This window comes from Toxorhynchites rutilus, chromosome 2, assembly GCF_029784135.1.
Source record: "Toxorhynchites rutilus septentrionalis strain SRP chromosome 2, ASM2978413v1, whole genome shotgun sequence".
Lineage (NCBI taxonomy): Eukaryota > Metazoa > Arthropoda > Insecta > Diptera > Culicidae > Toxorhynchites > Toxorhynchites rutilus.
In genome coordinates, this window is record NC_073745.1 from 92,470,964 (window position 1) to 92,493,813 (window position 22,850).

Here is a 22,850-nt window from a genome sequence, read left to right on the forward strand (position 1 = left end):
GGAGACCGTCATGCAGGCTTACGAGACTGTGCACCACCTTGCGTTCCACCATCCGGCGAGTACATCGCATGCAGTCTTTATGTGTGCTATCGTACCTCTCTTACGCAGGTCACCCGGTACTGCTTCATGCGCGTTGTCGTATGCGCCTCTTACACAGGCTGCAAGGCTGTGCTCCGCCTTGCTTCCAGCATCCGTGACCACATTAAATGCACTCATCATTCTCTCGTTCGTACGAAACCGCCAATGCACAGATGGGTAAAAACTTTTGCAACGCCCTGATATTTGACGTCATCGCTTGGTAGGGGACGGGAAACACCCGGTCTCTACCAGTCGATGCCGTCCAGCGTCAAGTAGGTCTCGTTATCTATTATGACCACGTCGCGCTTCGTCGGAAAAATGTTTTTCACCAGCAGCTTCAGTCGCTACTTATGGGTGATTGTCTGCTGTTCAGATACGGTCGGCTTCGACTTATGCTTCCGCATAAAAATGGTAATTTCAGCCAGGCATTTATTCCCCGATGATTCGGTTGTTCCCGTACCTCCCTCCCGGCCGACTGGTCCTTACCGTTGCGCAGCACCGTCGGGCGGCCGGAACAAGGCTTTGTTCGACGCAATCGCCTTTCTCCAGAAAGGAGAGGATATTGTAAATGCCGGGTCGTCTCTATCCGGCGGGCACCATGGACACGGACAATTCGGATAAAATATTCCATACTTAGTTCACTATTTTTGCTTTTTATTTCACCTATTTCATATCATTAAAAAAAAAATAAATTCAATTAATATTATATACTTTTTATATACTCGGTATAACTCTATTTTGTTTTGTCTTCTCTTTTTAAACATAATTTTGTTCAATGTTTTTCCTTTTTTTTACCAAGTTTTTTTATTATTTACTCGCGTACGCTGAGTGGCATTTTACAAATACACAATTTGTGTCATTTTCCGCGGTGAAAGCTACTAACATATATATGATCGCATGTATGTGTGAGGGTGTATGTATTGTATATTTTGTCTGTTGTGTTATGGTGACACTTTAGTTCTAAGAAATAAAAATTAAATAAAACCAATATAAATTACATTTAAGATTGTTTTTTTTCTCGACATATTCTTCGCACTGTTTCCACTCTTCTGTCCTATTTATGGTGAATCATTTTTTTTTGTTATATGACACACACATTCCTTTCGCTACTCAGCACTCGATCGAATGACAAATAATTCTTTACTTCGAATATGGCAGTTAAAGTCATAATAATTATCAATGTTTTGTTTCTTCATTGTTCCAGCCTAATAATTGCTAAATGTATTCCCACAGAGTTTACAATGTGATTCAGTGATACAGAGATTTTCAATAATATCTGTACACATTCGCCTCTCCCCGGATAAAACAAAGAGGATTTGCGAGGCTAATTCGATTACGCTTCGTTTGTGAATAGTTATGGGAATTTCAAGTAATTCTCTTTCATGTTGTTTTCCAAAAATATTATTTTTTGGAGTCGTCCGAAATGTTAACATGAAAAAACAACGAGTTTATTCCTGCTATCCTGCTAGATTTTTGCTTCACTAAACAATAAAATTTGTTGTTGGTTTACAGTTTTTTTATTTGTTCTCTTGTGGCATTATAAAATGAGATCTAAAAATTTCGATATATTTTGTAGTCCATTACGTTCAATCTAGCTTCCTTTTTTTATTCCTCGCTTCACTCTCGTCGAGTATCCTTGTTAAATATTTATGTACAGGTATGTTCATTAATTTTCTTTAGAAACACGTGCGTTTTAGAAAGTACTGTTATTGATATTTACCACTTTGATAAATTATGATCGGCTTTTATTGTACATATTGGTTTGTTTATTTTTGGAAGCTTTTTTTACATGAAAGGAGTACAATTATCGAGAAACTGTGTAGCTGTTTAACGCAGTACTAAATGCTGATGTGTATTTGTCTTGCATCTCTCATACAAAAGGAACAAAAGCACCAGAATACGTTTTTATTGCTAATGAAAATGATACACTGAATACTCTAATGTGTGGAGATATTACACTGAAACGCAAAGAATGTTCTTTTCGCCCTAGATGTATATTCTGATACGATAATGCAAAGCAGTATTATTTTGTCGATGCAATATGAAAAACATGATGCATGTAACGATGCAAATTTGATTATGTTTTTCCTTCTTCACAAAGGGGTTTATCTGTATTGGTACACCATGACTGGTAGGTAACTAATCAAACGCGGAAAACGTAATCATCATGAAATATGTCGGGACGGGATTCACTTCTTATACTACGTTTCAGTTCCCAGCAACCGTAAAGCGAAGAAGTAATCTTAATAACTAAATTTGACTGTTTTCTTCCTCTCAAAAAAATAAGGAAAATAAAAGAACTCTCTTAAAACTAATTTTGCACAGATATTCGATTGTAAACATAATTTGAACGTAGTTAAGAAGAAAGTAAAATAAAATCGTTTTTATATTCACTATTTAGAGGCTATTGATATAGCTTTAGCTACGCCTTATACTAGACATGAACTAGATTTATTAGTTTTACTATTTCAGTAAGAAATCAGCACTGATTCTCTCGATTTTTCTTGAAGTGTAGGGTTGAACATGTGTTCTTTTTTTAAATTTTCATTATTGTTGCTAAATAAATCTATATCAAATAATTACTTTCAGTACGATTCATCCCCCATTGACATCAACTTTGACAAATACAAATTTCCAGTTTAAACTTTACTTTCCTCGACAATGATAGCAACTAGGGAACAAATTCAAATTAGTTGCAGTTGTTTCGCTGGGTGTTTTACATATCGACAAGCTTTTTTCCCAGCTTTGCCCTAAAATAACATTAACTAACCGAGAATATATCAGATTGTGGCTATCAAAAATATATATTCACAATATTCTGATTAATTCATATAATAGATAGTTTAATCGCAATGTTTTGTCTTCCCTCGATTTGGATTAGTCTTATATAAAATAAAAGATTTATTCTGAGTGACATACCTTCAAATGATTATCCTGTTTATGCCTAACAGAATCTTTTTACATTATATCACAACATCATTTACACGGTCAATCAATCAATCGTTTAAAAATTCATTTGAGACTTCTGTGCATTCAATTCAAATGCACAGTCTGCGTAGTTTCTCATTGTTGACTACAATAACAATCGGATTATTATTAAACAGTAACATGTATTCCAGTCATAACGAAGCAACACTATTTTTATCAGTTTCGGTCTCAATGTCTCGTCGGTATCTTGCGCTGCTACTGGTAAAAATTGTTCCATGTGAAAGCTTTTTTTTTTTTGTGCAGTGATAATTTCCATCCGCTGCTCAGATTGAAAGATTTGTTTTGATTAGTGATCAATAGCTTGTCCAGAGCGGTAATTAGTAACTCACAACCCTTGCGAATAAAACATGATTAATAAATCAATAACGCTCCGTAGAGTATATTATAGGATAGTGAAAAAAGTTGAATAGTTAAACCCTTAAAATTTTGATATTCATGAATTGTATGATTCATAATCGTATATAACACCCTTATGGTGCATCTGACTTATTTTTATATAGGACTAGCTAACCCGGCAAACTTCGTCCCGCCCATTTACTTGATTAATTCTCGAGTAATGCAGAAATTTGTGTTTTATTTGTATGGCAGCCACCCCTAAGAGAGGGGGGAGGGGTATCTAACCACCATAGAAACATTCATTGCACCCTAAAGTTTCTATATGCCTAATTTGGTTTAATTTGCTTGATCAATTCTCGGGTAATGCAAAAATTTGTGTTTCATTTGTACGGCAGCCCCCTCTAAGAGAGGGGGAAGGAGTATCTTAACACCATAGAAACATTTATTGCATCCTAAAACCTCCACATGCCAAACTTGGTTTCATTTGCTTGATTAATTCTCGAGTAATGCAGAAATTTGTGTTTCATTTGTATGGCAGCCCCCTCTAAGAGAGGGGGAAGGAGTATCTTATCACCATAGAAACATTTATTGCATCCTAAAACCTCCATATGCCAAATTTGGTTTCATTTGCTTGATTAATTCTCGAGTAATGCAGAAATTTGTGTTTCATTTGTATGGCAGCCCCCCCTTAGAGAGGGGGGAGGGGTCTCAAAATATCACGAAAACCTTCCCCGGCCCCAAAAACCCCTACATACCAATTTTCATGTCGATCGGTTCAGTAGTTTCCGAGTCTATAAGAATCAGACAGACAGACAGACATCACTCCATTTTTATATATATAGATAGATTCGCAAATAAAGACCAGTTTAATGGTCAGCATCAAATTACATCACGATAAAAACGCTGTAAAAATTTCCCATTGAGTATTTTCTCTTGAAAACTTGGGTAGAAGTAATTTAGAGTGTATTGTTTACACTGCATTTTTATCGCAGTAAGTTTTTCAAGAATTGGAGGAAATTGCATTACCAAAAAAACAACGTCGCGTATTGACTTTGTGGAATCACCTGGAAAATCCTCAACTCTCTTATCGGTACATCGGAAAACAACTCGGAATCGTGTAGTCAATCGTGAGTCATATGATTAAACGTTACTACGAAACTCAGAGCATCGAACGGAAGTAGAAGTGCGATCAGAATGGATGGTCTATTAGTGATGAGCCAAGAGAGCCAAGAACCGGGTACAAAGTGCAGAAGGCTCCAAATCGTGACGAACGGCAAAATACGGTGGGAAAGTCACGGGCCAGGAAACTGTACACCCAGATGCTGGCGAAGCCTCATTGTGTAATCATGGATTATGAGACTTACGTAAGGGGGCCTTCCGGCAGCTTCCGTGGCTACTGTTCTTCACCGCCCAGCACAAGTTTGATGTTCCGGAGGAAGTATGGAAGCAGAAACTTTCAAAGTTTACCAAGATATACATGATTTGGCAAGCGATCTGCTCATGTGGCAAACGGAGTGCGCAGTTCGTGACTATAGGAACTGTAAACGGGCAGATATACCTCTAGAGGGGGGTACAGACGCGTCTGTGCAACACGAGGGCCCTACGATCTTCCGGCCGGATCTAGCTTCATGCCAATATTCAAAAGATGTCCTGGAGCGATACGGAGCTAACGGGGTCACTTTCTCACCCAAGGACATGATTAATGATTATTAATGATTTATAGTTTTTTGTCTGAAAGTTCGAAAAGGATCGGCGAATTAGGTAATTTTCTACAGTGTTTTTCCGTGATGCTATTTGATGTGGACCTCTCGTATACAAACATACACAATTACTTCTGTGCATATTCTACTTACAATGTCGAAACTAAAATCGCCAAACAATTGCTACAGTCTTGCGCCGTGTATAACGGCAAGGAAAATTATGGAGTTATCTTTAAGATAATTGATTCATGACAGTTCTCTGCGATACCCACATTTTTGGATTCTATCGTAATAAGAAGTTCTACTCGTAATAAAACAATCCTGTTATGACGGTGATTTTGTATTCATTGAATATTGATTCGGTTAGGAGTTCAATCCTATTTAAAACCCTAAACGCCTTCATAATAAATTTCTCAAGATAATTCTGAATCTGTCTCCCTGGACGAGGAGAACTACGGAGGTTCGCGAAACCTGCCTGGATATCTGGAAGTGAAATTCCACAAATATATTAAGAAATTTGGAGAGAGGTGCTCCTCTGGTGAATAAAGTCGACCAGTTAATCGGCAACACCCTAGCGCTCATGGAACGAAAAAAAAATCATTACACTACAGCAGAAGAAGATATCCAAAGCCAGGTCATTATGCCCCCAAACAAGAAGTGCTGAAACATCCGGGGCAACACTCATTCTAGTCCGTCCGGAATACCAATTCCACCACGTCTGCTCGGCTGCCTCCAAATGGCAAGCCCACTCAGTCGCCGGCGGAATTCCACCGGGAATCAGCGTACCCGGAAGCCTAATAACACCGCCACCCGTCATCCCGTCTACCGCCAGCGAGTTCCGCCCACTATCAAAACTGCTATCGAGGACCCTATTGCGATGATCATCGTCCGTATCAACCTGCCGTGTGGTAGTATCTTGGGTTTAAGATAGAAGCTACTTTGAGCGTTAGAAGGCTTGGAGGACCTCAAAATCTTTCTGGGAGACTTCAACACCAGACGGAACATCATCGCCGATCTCTTGAAGGTGCTGGAGCTCTCGGTCCTTAACGATGGCACATACACTTTCTGTCGAGGTACCAGAAAGACAGCCATCGATGTTTCGGCAGCCACTCTCATCATGGTGGGTGGTCTGAGGTGGAACAAGGCCGACGATTTACATGGTAATCATCATTACCCGTTCTCCATCGCACCCAGCGCCCCACCGCTGCAGACGCCTTGCAGACCTAAATAGATCTACGATAAAGCTGACTGGGCAGCCTACAAAATACTAACCGACTTCTTAATTGTCACCGGACAGTTGGACCGGTTTTCTGGATCAATGTCATAAAAATGAAACACAAATTTCTGCATAACTCGAAAAGTAATCAAGCAAATGGAGCCAAATCTGGCATGTGGAAGTTTTAGGGAGCACGATTTCTATGGTGAGTAGACACCCCTCTCTCTCTAAGAGGGGGCTGCCATACAAATGAAACACAAATTTCTTCATTACTCGAGAATTAACCAAGCAAACGAAACCAAATTTGGCATGTGGAGATTTTAGGATCCAATAAATGTTTCTAAAGTGATTCGATACACCAACCCTCTCTCTAAGGGCAAGGGGACTGCCATACAAATGAAACACAAACTTCTGCATAACTCGAAAACTGATCTTTTAGTCCATTTGATGTTTGCGGTAACGAAATTGATATTCGTTCGAAAATGGAAATGGATTTTAATGTGATAAAACGCACTCCTATGTCGTCTTTTATCTATATAAATAAAAATGGATCGCCGAATGTGTTGATAAGAGCAAAACTCGAGAGAGGAATTGACCAATTTAGGGCTGTCTTTATTCTTTCATATTTTCGTGGATGTGATGACGAAAAATAAATTTTGGGCGGGACGAAATTTGCCGGGTCAGCTAGTGTAACGAATAAGCTTGCAGTATACAAACAAATAATTTTCCCAGTTATTACATATGCGATGCCTGTTTGGGAGTGCTGTGCTCCGACACACCAATTAAAACTTCAACGCATACTAAACAAAATCTTTCGTATGATTCCAAACTCGCCTCTCAAAACACGAAATACGGAGATAAATCAGCTGGCCGTGATTAAAACCAATCATAATTGTATGAAATTTGAACAGAGTTGCGCTCTCTTAATACACGGATTTATATGAATATGATACCAATACTAAATTTGTATGATGATGCTACCTAGCATTTAAGTTATTACCTTGTAGCGGCTTTGAATTTGGGTAGATATGCTGATTTTCAGGAAAATAAGTATTTTATGAAGGGACAATGTACATAATTTAGGCAGGGTATTTTATAAGTTAGGATTAGGCAAAAAAATCGTCCAAAACTAGAAATGTTTTTGCAAAGTTTTACAATAGGAACATGAAACAATCGAATGACGTGTATGATAAAAATCATATACAGAACTTGACATTGCAACTTGAAGATGGGGAACTCTAGGTTAATCATTTGAAATGTAGTATTATGTTAGAATGTAAACAAAAATCAAAAATAAGGAAAATTTTTGAAAAAAGATTTGAATGCTGAAGCTGTAGTTCGCTTAAATTTCATTAGTTTGTTGTTTAGCGAGAATAATGCGCTACAATTACACGGAACAATATTGGACACATCAATAGACATAAGTCGTCACTATTCTTATGCAAAATGCAAAAGACTAACTCTGAACTTGATAGGGACGAGTTCGACATAAACCGCAATGAATGCCACAATTAGTAAGCCTCAAACGTGACAGTTTTTACCAGTAACACGCCATTTGCAGCGTCAAAGTACAGCGCAGTTCGGTTCAATCTGTCGAGTGTTACTTACGTTTTCCGTTTATTACCTGTTGCCTTTACCGTTCGGTTGTCTTGCTTGCCTTTGGCATGAGCTAGCAACGTTACCAGCTTCTTGTGTGAATCACCAACAATCCACCCGTGCTGCTGCATATGCTCGCTGCTGCTGCTGGTATCGTCGCCCGCCTCGTTCGCCACAATGTCTGCCGCTGCCTTCTTTTGATGCTGTTGCTTTTGCTGCGATTTCGGTGGTCTTCCAACGGTTTGCTTCTGCTTTGCTCCCGCACCCTTCTTTTTTTTCGATTTGTTGTTGGAAACCTCCACATAGTCATCCTCGATGTAATCCTCCTCGCTAGATGATGACCAGAAGTACAAAGTTTCCGCTGCGTTTCGCTTCCGTCTCGGAGCTGGCATTAAAATGTTATCACTGAGCGTGGCATTGAGTTGTTCAATTTTCAGATTGGCCTCAATGTCGCTCTCCAGTAGCTTCTTCTTCACTTTTTTGCACTTTATGTTATCTTCAAAGTCACTATCCGGATCGTACGCAACGTTCTTCATCTTTCTGGCAGCGCCCTTGCGTGGTTTTGCTTTAGGGACGCTAGACACAGTTTTGTTGTCATTGGGATCCTTGCGTTGGTTAACGGCTTTCGGCGTGGTTTTATTTTTTTGATTGGAATTGTTATTGTTGTTCACAGTTTTAGCAGGTTTCGATTTCGTCCCATCGTCATCGGTGTTGATGTCCAGCTGAGGAGCTTGTTGTTTTTGCTTACTTGATTGAGCTGAATTGAGTTTTTGCTTGAATTTAGTTGTTATGGTTTTTGAAGAAATAACTACACTGGATTCTAACACATGCTCCTCGAGATGATTGATTGCTTCAACGCTGCTGTCTCGGCTCTCATCCTTTTCTTGTTTGTTTTCTTCAACTTTTGCCGATTCTATCGTCGTTGCTTTGGCTGGTCGACCTTTACCACGGCGTTTGATATCTCTCACTCGATTATTCTTGTTCATTGACACTTCCATAATGACGCTCTCCATTACTTGTCGAATTGATTCATCCGTAACAGTGGCTTTTTTCTCTGGAATTGGTACTTTACCTTTTGCCGGTGTTGATTGCTTGCCCTGATTGAGACCATCTGATGTTTCTGGCACTTTTGACACGTCCTGGTTAACGTTTTCTTCCGACACTCGTTTAGTTTCTCCTTCACCGTCTTTTGAATCTATCAAGTGCTCGACATCGCCCAAATTAAAATCTTCGAACTCATCGGAATCCCATGTTTCAGCCAATTTTTTCTGTGCGCTGCGCTTCCGCAGATTTCTATCTTCTTTTTCATCATCAAACTCTTCTAACGTAGGATTCTCTGCCCCACCAGATTCAGCATCTATCGGTTTAATTTTATTTTCCTGCTTCTCTTCTGCATCGGATTTCTTTAGCGTGTCAAACAGTTTGTCGAAGTCCTTCACTACCGGTTTGGTCTGATCTTCTGCTGCCAGCACCGCCGCTTTCTTGGAACAAGCTTCATCTTTTGCCTTGTTGTCCTTAACTTTTTTGAAAATTCGCCCCATGATCAGACTCTTTTTCTGCACGTCCGCTTTGATTGGTTTCTTCGGCACCGTCTGTGTGCTGCTATAGCTGCTACTTTTGTCGTCCTCGTCTTCTTCGCTTAGGGTGTTCGTGCCGTAGACAAAATCATCTCGATCGGAAAAGCTGAGGCTTGACAGTTGACTTTCTTCGCCGTGATCCGCTGATGCGACACCCTTGCAGTCAGCAGTTGGCGTGGAGTTGGCTGTAGACTTCTTACTCGATGTATAGCCAGGTAGTATAGTTGCTTCTGCTGGTGGTGAATCTTGAAAAGCGTAGATGTCATCGGGATCCGGTTTACTTTTGGCCGACATGATATGAACACTACCTCGCTTCTGTGGTGTTCGCTTAGTTATACCAGTAGCTTTGGCGGGCGCGGATTTCCCTTTTTTCTTAGCCCTGAAGCCCAGTTTGTTGCCCTGCTGCTGCTGTTCATTTCTCATTAGCGTACTTCGCCCTGCCGTCGTTTGGAAGCCGTTTCTCGGAAATTCTTCTCCTTTGGGGACAGTCTGTTTTTGCTGTTGAGCTGCCGAATGAGGAGCGATTTCTTCTGGAACGCTGACAACTTCTCGTTCCTCTTCGCTATCTTTCAGGTTGAAATCTTTTGGAATATCACCACACAGAGCCACGTCTGCCAGAGTATCTAATTTCGATTCCTTGCCTATGTGTATGCCACTCATCGGTATCGATACTTTAAAATTATCGTACCCTTTCAGTGCTCCCTTGGTTTTGATTGTTTTCTGGGAAAATACAGACGCTTGGGAGCTGGTGGATTTAGTTGAATTCTGGGGCGAGAGGTTTCCATCGTTCTCCGCTTGCTGGGCAAGACCAGCTGCTGTCAGTTTGGCAAACGGATCCGTAAAATTCTTATCGGCGTACCGCTGGTTGATCGTTTGGATATAATTTTCACTTTCACTCACGTCCTGGAACGAAGGGAAACTGTCACCCATATTGAAGCAATTGTCCGTTGTCTTGTCCTGTTGGGGTAACGGAGCAAATGGGTTAGGGTAGGTGACGCTCACTTCCGGAGGCGGAATATTGTCTCCCCCTATCACATTAGCACAGATTTCATCAGATTTGAGAGAAACCGTTAGATTGAGATTCTCGTTGTCAGCATTGGATTCTTTCAGCATCGAACAGCACTCATAGAACAGCTTTTCCTCTTGACTGAGTGTCTTCATTGGACTATCCTTTTCGAGCTCCTTCGAAGGAGATTCGACAGATGGAGCAGATTCCGCTTCGACCAGCGCTGCTGGAATCGGCGCAGTTTTGTTTGAAATCAGTGCAGCAGCAGCTGCTGCTTCCCGTTCCTTCTGCTGTGCTTCTAGATACTCCTGTTCGGAGAGCTTCGCTATATGGGACAGCGTCATACGGTGCTTGTTGAAGGCATCTTGTTTTTTGAAAACTTTCTTGCACAAATCACAGTTATACGTCACGACCGGTCTGCTGTCGTCTACTGCTGGTGGAGCTTTTGGTCTTCGACATTTCGTTACACATATCGATTTTCGTCGTTTGCGCTTTTTGATACTTCCCCCGAAGCCGGTCATATCCGTTGTTACACTTATGTCGTCATCCATTGCGCTATTGCTTTCGTCTTCACCTAATCCATCCTCCAGGGTGTCTTGTAACTGCTGCAAGTTTGGTTTCAGGAAAGGTTCCTCGCGCCGAACGAAGCAGGCCAGTGACATATTATCGTCGTCAGAGTCCGTCCCGGAATCGGCCTTATTGATCACATCTTCGACTAGTTTGTTTATTTTCGGAGTGTCGTCCTCGTCATCGTTCGAAAACGAGAGCGATTCTCTGGGTTTCGAGGAAATGTTTGCCACCTTGGCCACTTCGTTTTCAACTACCTTCACCAACTGATCAATTTTGTTCGTTTCAGCTGGACGATTCGATGCCAGAGGGACTATTTCTTCGTTTATTTTAACGGGAGTGTTCGTTCTTCTCGGCTTCCTCCTACTTCTGTCGATCAACTGAATCTCCTCCTCGAGGTTGAACAACTTTGAAAGATTTTCCGCTATTTGACTGTTCTTGGTTCGTCGTTTTGTCCCTGCCCCTGGAACGTCTAAAGGCTCCAAAAGAGACTCGATGGTTGGCTCTGGCGTACCATTGAAAACAGCTGTTTGATTGCGTCTTCTCCCCACCGATCGCACGTTCTGATCGCTACCACCAAACGGACCTGGCGTTTTGGAACGACCAGTAGTTCGCGTCTTTTTCAGATCCTCATTTGCCTTTTCCAGTTGTTCTTCCTCGTCCAGAAAAGAAACCGGTTGATAGACTGACGCACGCCGCCGATATTGTCGCTTAGTAGCCTTACTGATCTCCGCTAAATTTTCCTCAGGCTCTTTAGGTCTTTCCACCTCCGGTGGGTTAGCGATGAAAAGAGATGCCCGTCGTGCACTGATTCTTCGCGCTGGTGCGGTTGGTTTGGGGGTTTGCCGCATAGATTCTTCTTCTTTACGCTTGATTTCCTCTTGGTTTAACTTCTCTTCCTCCTCCCGTCGCTTGCGTTCCCTCTCCGCGGTTGCCTTCCGTTCTTCTTCTGCACGCTTTGCTGAAGCAGCTGCTGCTGCCACTGCTGCGGCAGATTTCCGCCTAGGGTCCCTAGGTTTCATAGCAGTCTCGGCGAAACTTGCAACCAAACTCAAATCTACACCACCTTGACTTCGAGTTGTTCTCCGAGATGTTAGAATAAGATCATCCTTGAAGGTACTGCTCGCTAGCTTCTCTTGTTCATCGTCCTTCTCTTCCATGTATCGTGCCAGGTTCTTATCAACAAACACCGATGATCTTCGCGCCATTATTCTTTTGGGAGGCGGCGCCGCCGCTAGTGGTTTTGCTTTTTTTGCGACAATATGCGATGGAGAAGTCCTTTGGCTTTCTTCTGCTAGTTCTTTCATTTTCTCTTCTGTAATTGGAGGGGTTTCCTCCGTTGCTTGACTGCAGCTCAGCTCTTTCGTTTGTTTCTTTGATGGTAAACTGTCACAATCGACGAGACTCTCATTCAGTTTTTCCCTCTTATCACTTTTACGTTTAGAAGATTTTGCACCCATCTCAGATAAGTTCTCCGGTAGATTCGATTGCTCAAAGGATGGCGTTAATTTAGACATCGGCACCATTGTCGTTGTTTCGATGTTCAATGAATCTTTCAAACGATCCAGATCAGTCTTCTCCGCTTTCCTCTGGGGAGGAAACGGAAAAGGAGTCTTTGATCGCGATTTATCCCCATAATATAGTTCTAAATTGCCGCCAGTGGGATGCTTAAAAGAAGATGCTTCAAAAAGTGATGCCTTGACGCTTCTCGATACTTGATTATCCTCTTTTACACTCCCTTTTTCCTTCTCATTTTTTCCAATAGCGTTGGCGTCTACTTCAGGATGTGCTTTCACGCCAGTAGTTCCCTGTGCTTTCTCTGCTATATCTAGACTTTCTATTGCCTTGGAATATTGAGTTTTTTGTCGGCCTTTGCGTTCGAGACTCGCCATTCGCTCTATGTCGATAGACAATTTACGCGTTCTTCGTTTCAGTGGTTTTATTTGTGCGACTGGAGCAACGATATCAGTTTGCTTAGTTACGTTTATCTCTTCTGATGATTTCTTCTCTGTAGCGGAATCCGAATGCCCTACTATCGTTTGCTTCTCTGAAACTGCCTCTGTGGTAGTAATTTTCCCACTCATATCATTCGTGAGTTCTTCTGTACGAATACTCTCACTTGGCGTATGCCCTTCTTTCACTTTCGGTTGTTTAGAACCAACATTCATTTCATCCACTAGGCATTGTGTACCACTTTCCTCTGGCGTAGCTTCCTCGCTTACCATATGATCCGCCGCAGACGGCTCTTTCGTTCCCTTCCTATTCGATGTTCTTTTTCCCGCACCCACCACCACCGGCGAATGCTGGCGAGCTACGGGCGTCAGCGAATCCGGCTTCCGAGGGTTAACCTTCCGCTTTGCAAGCTGGGGAATTTGTTCGAGGGAGAATTTGACGTCTGGCTTCTCACAGGACATGTCGTGCATCATTTTCAGATCTTGCAGAGCTGACCTGTCCACCTCCTTGAAACTTTCCAACAGCTGATCGGACAGAATGGAAGCAAGCTCGTTCTTTCGCCGCTTTCGGGTGGTTTTTCCAGCACTACTTCCTGGGGTTGGCGTGGATGAGTTAGTCGGGTGACGCAAATCCGCGGCTTCGGAAGATTTCGGATCCTCTACTGTTGGCGGAAGTGGAAGCTTTTCTGACGCTGATGGCGATTTGATTTCAGGAGCTACCGGATGAGCTTTAGCCAGGTTCATTGTGTCCTCAACAGGATTAGATTGTTGAACCGTATTTTGGACATCCACGGGCACATGTGACGCGGAAAATTCACTTAACATAGCTTCTTGCGAACCTGGGACCTTCACTGTCGGAGACTCTTCAACGGGTTTTTCGTTGTTCGATGCTGGTGGCGCGGGAATTTTTTCTGCTGCCGCAATAGATTGTGTTTTCAGCTTCGAAGCTTTAGATCGTGAGCGGCCTTTCTTTTCCGGCATAGGAGGCGATAAAATTGGGGCCGTGGTTGTGGTTCTTGGTGATTGAACCCCCTGTATTTCGAACGCTGTCACTTCTTCCGACGTTTTCTTCGGAACAACAGGTTGTATTGGAGAAGATTGAGCCGCTGAGGATTCAAGTTGCTTCACCATAGCCTCCCTATTGGGGAGGAGAATTTTCTCCAGCAATGCAGCTGCAGCGGCTGTGGCAGGTGTTGGGGGCGTTGGAATAGTCAATGGCGGAATAATGGGTGGTTTCAAGTGTGGAGGAAGCCCAACGTTTGCTAAGCGTTGTAAATCAAGTCCAAGCGGCGGGGCTGTGAGTAAGGAATGCGGAAGGAATGGAAGATGTTGCAGTCCGGTTAGGAACGTTGGTGGAACAACCGCGCTAGGTGTCACTGCAGGTGAAACAGAGGGAACCGACGGAGCAGACGATAATGTTTCACTGACTGGAACTGACGCCATATATATACTCTTGCGTCGATTGCGTTTGTTGCTGTTGGTCGATTGAACAGGAACCGGAATTATTAGTGGGGTCGGATTAATAGCCGACGATGTTCTGTCAATTACTGGCGGACGTTCTGGAATATTTAGCGTGATTGCAGGTTGTTTGATAGGGGAACATTGTTGTCGCTCCCGTTCCCCCTTTGCCTCGGTTATTGTAACTGAAATGCGGTTCTCAAGAGGACGCTCCTGTCGTAATGTTGATGCGATTGAAGGTGCCGGTTGAAAAGTATGCTGTAGCGTTGACGATTGCTTAGGAGAAGGCAACTGTTTTGCCGAAGGCATACTTTTTCGTGGGTCCCCAAAATGCTGTTGCTGCTTTCGAGTTGCAGGAGGTTCAACGGGCGAGTGGGTCATCATTGCGGATCTGTTCTCCACTGACGGAGGAGGTTGTCGGCGCGCTACAATTGTGACTGAAGGTGCCTCTTTCGAAATTATAGGACGAGATTTATATTCGACTCTCTCGATGATAAGACCCGGCGGAAGTTTTATTGACGGGAGACTTCGTGACGATGCAGATGGTCCTGACGGGTGGGATGATTGATATTGGTGTTGATGCTGATAATGGGTATGATGTTGCTGAGGTGGCGGCATATGTAGAGTATTTGCCGATGTAGGGGATTGTGGTGGAGGTGATCGATGTTGAGACATATTTTGGTGTCCGTAGTTTTCTCGCGTGCGGTTTGGAATATTCCTTCCTATTGGACTATTCTTCGACAGATTTAGAGGTTCGTCGGAAATATCTTCAATTGGCGTTATAATCGGTGCTACAGGCGAAAGCATTTGAGGTTTTTGCGTTGTTTCAGATGAATGACGTGTGTTCATTACCAACGGAAGTGGTGCTAACTGCGGCGGAGACACATGCAATGGTTTAGCGACTGCTGCGGATACTTGAGTTGGTATCGGAAGAAGACTGCAGGACGATTGTTTTATTTCCTTTGTGCTTCGCGTTTCAACAGTCGGTGCAGTATCTTTGGCACTAGCATTTTTCGGAGCGGCTTGGTTGAAAAAATCTACACCAAGCTTTTCAGATAGTTTCCCTGTCAGCATAGCGATGCAGTCGTTCAATTTCTTAGGCTTTCTCTTGTTGATTTGCAGTGCAGAAGAGCAGGCTGGCGTCGATGGCACGGAAGGCGGCTGTGAACCTTGCGATGGAGACTTCACTGGCGTCAAGGGCACACTTGCGTCTAGTAAAATTGGTTGATCTGGTGTTTCCTGTGGCACATTTTTCAATACCATAGAACTCTTTGTTCTATCTTCAAATAAGCCGGTATCCTGCACAGGGGTCGAAATGACATCTGGTTCTGTTCTAAGCACAGGAGGTGCTGTCACATCTTTTTCAATTTTTGAATTTTCTAAACGTATATCAGGCACTTCTTTCATTTTAACGTCGATATTGGCGATAACGATTTCTTCTTCACTAGGTTTGCAACGCTCGTCTATAGCGATTTGCGGCGTGACCGTCTCGTCCCCTATTTTAACGTTCTCTGTTTCCGCGTTGCAATTTCCATCTGGTATGGCTTCCTCCACTTCTTTTGGTTTTGTATCAAGTGGTACATCTTTTTCAACAGGACTCTGTGTTGTCTTCCGCTTGGGGCTATCTATCTTTTCTGGTGAATTCGTTTTATCTTCTTGATCTTTTTTCACTGGGGGCACCCGTTTTTTTGTCTTGTTCTTTACAGTTGGTATCAGCTTACTACTTAGACCACTTCGTAACGTTCGACTGTTGGTAGATAGACCTTTCCTAAAAGGCAGCATTTTCCTCTTCCCTTTCCATTGTATCCCACGTGTAACGAATGTTTTCCCACGCAATGGCAATGATCTCCTGCAGGGGACAACTTTCTTTTTGACAATCGCTTTGACGACACCTTTATCTTCTACATTTTTATCCTTAGCAACTGCGTCGCTTTCTTTGTTACTATTGTTCTCCGGCATGATTTCCCTATCCACTTTCGTTTCAAGCGAAACGCTTGTCTCCTGACCCGGCTTCGTCAACTTTGCCTCCACGGTCGTCGTCGTCATCATGGGCTTCAGTTTCTTCGCAACATTTTTGTTTCCACCGGTGACGATAGACGCAATCTTGCCGCTGCGAAGCTTTGTCGGAACTGCAGCTCCACGAGGTACCCCCGCTTTGGAAGGCGCCAGTGTTGATACTATTACTTGCTTTTTGCCTTTCACCATATTCATTGGTGCACGTTTTCGAACCTGCTTGGTTGTTTGGAAAATTTGACGAGAAACACGTTTCGCTGGTAAGTTAGCTGTGAGGCGTTTGACGATGTCACCTACAAGTGGAAAGAAAATGCTTAATGATAGGTGCAGGTTATATCAAAACATTTTTTTTTGAAATTTGGAGATCTGCGTTAGGTATAAAGAGTATGGCAAGCAAAGTTTTTTTTACTATTACTAAATTTTGATAAACAACTTCATATAGAAATTCCTCAGGAGTTTCCTGACAGCAATCTGGAGCCTCTCTGGTTGTGGTTGCATCAATACAATGCGCCAGGACACACCTCGGTCCTGGTTCGTGAATTGATACCATGAACCATTATATTGTATTCTGAAACATTTTTAGTGAAATATGTGGTATTTACGCATTAGCGTCACCGGAACCGAAATTCAATAGATAGCAATTTTATCTTTCGCAAATCCCAAATAAGCTTATTCGTAGCACCAAAAAATAAGAAAACACTGCAAACAACAATACAAAAGATAACTTAGTGCCCGTGCGAACAATAAAATTGCTATCTATTGAATTTCGGTTCCGGTGACGTTAATACGTAAAGTACCAAATATTTTGCCAAAAAATGGTTTGGGGATAAATAATTCAAGAAATTTTCATAATGAGAACGCACAATGCCCTTCTTCGTCTATAGCTCGAAGCCGCTGGACGTATAGTTGTTCGCGTCTCGGTTAACGCTATTGACTTTGTGGTTAGTAAAGTGTTTCTTTTGATTCACTGTTTAAATCGGTACCAAACCGATTTAAACGAATTGATATTTGATGAATCGAATGCCTTTCTATTCAAACATCAAATGCATTTCATTTTTGACCCTCAAAATGAAGGCCACAATAAAAAAACTCGAAAGCCCAGAAAAATTGTGTTTTCCAGGGCATTCATCTTGTACCGTCGTGGAATTATTTAATTGAAAAAAATAATTGAACATTTTTATTAGAAATTCAACAACTAATATTCATCCAGAATTCCGTTAATAATAATCCCATAAAATCTAACCGTGCCATACGTCTGGCATTTAATCGAAATCTTGGTAGTAATCCCAGGTCTAGAAAAGAACACTCCAGCTGGACCTGATGTCACCATCCTATTTCGTCACAACTTTCACCTACGTTTGATGTTCTCGTTCCAATTCTACCCTCGTTCTCGCCTTCCCGCTCTGTTGTAACCGTTTCCGGTGTCAGAGTTTATACTGACATTGTTAGTATGATCATTCACAGCGAATTCGTTTTTAAAACTGAGTTAGTGTCAAACTGACTCTGTAATAAAAAAAACTTTTTCAGTTTCACGAATGCGGTGGAAGGAAGGTATTGAATTAGAGAGACTTTAAACTCTGAGAGTTCATTCGTCTCTAACAGAATGCGGTGGTTTTTGGTGTGCGTTATATAGTCTGATTTGTTTATATTTGCGATGACAAATGTACAGTGTCGATGCTTGGGAGGTAAATTGTTCTCTATCAGATCAGAAGGGCCAAGTGCAGTGTAAAAATATAAACGTTTGAATAAAAATTTTTACTTCATAGTGTTTGATTACCTAACACATGTATTCCTGACACTCACTTAACCATTTGTCGATGCATTTCCTGTTTGTTCCACAAATAATTACTATTATAATATAAAAAAAAAATTAAAATATATTAAATATATATAAAAATATAAAATATATAAAGTTTTCGTTCAATATGTTTTTGCAATTTCGGAAAAAAAAAACCTCTCATTCCATCACATATAATGGAAAAAGCGATACGTTAAATTAAATTTTCATTCATAATTTTGAAAGCATGTTTATTCCATCTGAATATCCACCACTAGCTGACCCGGCAAACTCCGTCCCGCCTAAAATTTGATTTATCAATACTTTCAAACATTCACGTTACTGAGCGCAAGTTCATGAGGCCAATCGCAGAATTGTTCATTGATTGATCTTCTAATCGACCCCGTTGAATTTACCTTTTACTAAAAAATCCTAGTACTTCTACCAAAACTCATCATTATAATATCAGATTATTTTCAGACACAATTCTCGTTCAAGATTTATCAGTAACTTGCAAATAACATGTTTCTCCGTTACATGGAATAAATGTTTGATACAGAAAATATGATAGAATAAAGACAGACCCCTCCCCTCTACTCCCCTTAGAGAGGAGGGAGGAGTGTCTATTCACCATAAAAACGCTTCGTGTCCCCTAAAATCTTCACATGCCAAATTTGGCTCCATTTGCTTGATTAGTTTTCGAGTTATGCAGAAATTAGTTTTTCATATGTATGACAGTTCACCCTGAGAGATGGAGGAGGAGTGTCGAACCACCATTGAAACATTTATTGCACCCTAAAGCCTCCAGAGGCCTAATTTGGTTGCATTTGCTTGATTAATTCTCGAGTAATGTAGAAATTTGTGTTTCATTTGTATGGCCGCCCCCCTTTAGAGAGAGGGGTGGAGTGTCTTACCACCATAGAAATATTTATTGCATCCTAAAACCTCTTTATGCCAAATTTCGTTTCATTTGCTTGATTAATTCCCGAGTAATGTAGAAATTTGTGTTTAATTTGTATGACAGCCCTCCCTTAGAGAGGGGGAGGGGTCTCAAACTATCACGAAAACCTTCCCCGGCCCCAAAAACCCCTACATACTAATTTTCTTGTTGATCGGTTCAGTAGTTTCCGAGTCCATAAGAATCAGACAGACAGACAGACAGACAGGAATCCATTTTTATATATACAGATTATTTTCGCCTCCCAATAAAAGCACACGAAGCTAAATGCCGTCTACGCGAATATACTCTTCAAAATCGGAGTCCGAATTGGATTACGATTCCAAAGCAAAAGCAGCAGGTTTTTCATTTTCATAGTCTTTGTTTTCAGATTTTCCAAAACAATACTCGGAGCTTGACAGTTCAGTATAGTTGTATTGGTGAACCCGAGTGCGAACCCGTGAAACATCTCAGTGCGAAACTAATAGCTTTCGGGTGAACTAGTGCCTAGTGCTAGTGCGAAACTAGGTTGAAATTGAGTGAATAAAAAAACGTTTTGACAGCAGTTAGTTTGGCACTGGGGTTGAAACTGAACAAAAACGAATTCGCTATCAGATTATGATAGATCTGAGCAGACATACCTCCCTATACCTTTGTGAGGTTAGCTTTTGGGTTTAAGCTTGGGTAGACTGTACACTAGGGTGCCAGTGAAAATTAAAATGGTCATCTCAAATTTCAAAAACTAACCCCTTAAGAAATGTTCACAACCTCGAAAAACACCCTATACAAGATATCAGCTCATTGGAACTTAAGGCAAGGTAGCGCAAAGCGGTCAAAGTTTGAGTTTTTTGAGCATCGAAAAATCACCCAAGGTTTCAGGGTTTCTTAAAAACAATTTTGTTGCCAAATGTCTTAAAATGCGCTGTCGAGATCCACTGCCATCTCAATTTCTTTTGTCAAAAATCGACACATTGGGACTGTTTTTGAACTTGCGGCAAAATGTTGATTTGCACGGCAAAACAAAATTTGAAGGCTCTTTTCCGCAGGCCGAACTTTTCCTTATAACAGGGACGCTTCAAAAGTAGACCGACAGAGACAGCAAAAGATGCCATATTTTTTTCCGCTCTCTTGACATTTCTCTTCTAAGATTTGCTATTTCATAATGGAAAGATATACGATCCAACAACGAGTCGAGATTATTAAAATTTACTATCGAAATTCAGAGTCAATGGTCTCAACTTTAAGAGCCTAAATTATCTTCAACGTTGAGGCTCATTTCTGGTTGAAAGGCTTCGTCAATAAGCAAAATATGCGTTATTGGTCTGGCAGCAATTCACACTTACTGCATGAGTCACCATTGAATCCCGAAAAAAAACGGTTTGGTGCGGTTTATGGTCCGGCGGCGTCATTGGGCCGTACTTCTTCCATGATGATCAAGACCGGCACTTTACTGTGAAGGGAAACGCTACCGCTCAATACCGAATATTTTTGGCCCAAATTGGATGATATGGACTTGGACAATATGTGGTTTCAACAGGACGGAGCCACAAGCCACACAGCGAATTTAACGATCGATTTATTTAAAACCAAGTTTGGTGAGTGTGTTATCTCACGAAATGGCCCAGTACATTGGCCGCCTCCATCGTGCGATTTGACGCCGTTAGACTATCTCCTGTGAGGCTACGTCAAGTCTATGGTCTATGCCAACAAGTCAGCGACGATTGATGAACTTCGTACGAATGTCGAACGTGAAATTCTAGCAGTATCGGCAGATTTATGCTTGAAAACCGTAGAAAATTGGGTTCAGCGTCTGGAGTTCTGCAAACATGGCCGTGCTGGCTATGCAAAAGAAATCGAGTTCCATAAATACTGGCATCAAATGTACTTTCACATGAATAAAGAATTTCATTGATATTCAAAAGCGTTTTTGTTTCATTTAAAAAAACGTTCGTAGCGCTCTTATTGAAAATCCCGATACCTTTGCAGGGTTAGACCGAACAAACTGTGAATTTTAGTGTTCAACTGGAAGCACTCACATGAAATTGTTGTAGATAGGCACTTTACATTGGAAAACTGCGTCTACATCTCTTGACATGCGCAACAATAAAAAGTAAAGGAGTTGGCAAATTCAAAAAGCTGCCTTCGAGGGAATCGACATTCTGAAGAGTCGCTAACTCGGAAAAGCCCCCCGTGGAGAGAAAATAATAAAATTTAGGCCGTTCGACCAACACTTTGGGCAGGGTTAACAATATTTTCAGCACCTTTTGGGTTCTTTAGTTCTTTACTATTGGAAGCATTGCGGTGACCATGGATTTCATGTAGTCGAAAACATTGAATAACGTGAAGATTTTATGCGTGACGGCAGACATCTTTAGAATTCCCGATTGGGAAGTTGTATATGACGGTAAAACAGGGACACTTGAGGTTTTTAATATCCCCCTCGAGTGCTGGGTCTTTCGAAAGTGAACCTGATATTCAGTCAGCTTGCCTGACAGGGGGTATCACCGTAGTGACTTGTCATTAAATTTGCGAGTGGTTATATTATACGCCAATGATTCCTCTTGAAAACAAATGGCGTACCCTCACTAACTGGGTCCGCGACCATTCCGTCAACTGGCAACCGAGCGAAGATATTGTTTGTTGCCAATGATTGTTGTTTTTGAGCCCGTGGAGAAGCGAAATAGCCTTTTGAGCGTTCCTTCAAAGAGCGTTTCTGTTTATTCCAGCAACTTTTATATGTTTCACGAGAGCTCGGATTTCTCCGCAATATGAACACATTTATTTTCATCCGGGTTCGCTAACATGTTGCTTTCGGCAAGTGGTACAGCTTTCCTTCCTGTTTGACCAAGATGCAGATGCCGGTGCTGTTCCTTTTCTCCTTAATCGAGGGGGGACAAGGATCTTCGATTTATATTACAATTTATTTATTATTTCAATGTAAAGGTCGGTATTCTTCAAGAAAGTGAGTAGAGTGGTGTTTCTCGACGGGTCGTCTCTAAGGACATCGCGGATGTTCCCGCTGATACCGTAGAAAATCCGAAACAATGCGACGAGCCATCTTTGATATATGCCTTTGAAACTGCTTCAATGTAAACCTCCTGCTAAACCAAGTGCTCTTCACCTTTCGCTTTGCTTGAATTCACTATCGTTAGATAGTAAGATAGTGAAATGTTATCCAGGATCTTAACGGTAGTGATCATTTGCCAGTCAAGGTGTCTATCCCCAATGCATAATGATCCGGGGAACAAATTTAGGGGAACATTATTCTCGACAGTTATTCTCTAGACAAAAACTGTGTTCAACAAAGTTGTTATATATGATGGAGCGCTTATTTTCATGTTGTCAAAAATGACCAGAATTTTTGATAAATCACAAATCTAACTTCCTTATCTTTATAGATAGAAGTAAACATAGTTCGACAATGTTGTAGCCCCAGTTTTTCAAGCAACTTTGTGAAACAAGGTTCTTTCTATGCATGTCGTCAATAAACCTTCTTTATGTTTGCTCAAAATCCTAATTCTACTCAAAGTTATTGATGATTTCGTACCGCCCAATAGTAATGCTTACTTGAATACGATTTTTTTTGGAGAAAATTATCTGGTTTCGCCTTGACAGATGGGTTCAAACAAATGGCCTTCTCTTCGATATA

At 41.6% G+C, this 22,850-nt stretch overlaps 1 protein-coding gene across 4 annotated transcripts in view; it reads right to left on the minus strand.

The window, feature by feature from the left end:
* Positions 1-711: 711 nt before the first annotated feature.
* Positions 712-22,850, minus strand: part of LOC129765399 (uncharacterized) — a 29,765-nt gene continuing 7,626 nt past the window's right edge. For all 4 annotated transcript variants that reach the window (XM_055765685.1, XM_055765684.1, XM_055765683.1 and 1 more), the window contains exon 4: positions 712-16,780. In XM_055765685.1, coding sequence (XP_055621660.1) covers positions 7,923-16,780 — 8,858 coding nt within the window. In that variant the 3' untranslated portion in view covers positions 712-7,922. The remainder of the gene's footprint in view (positions 16,781-22,850) is intronic.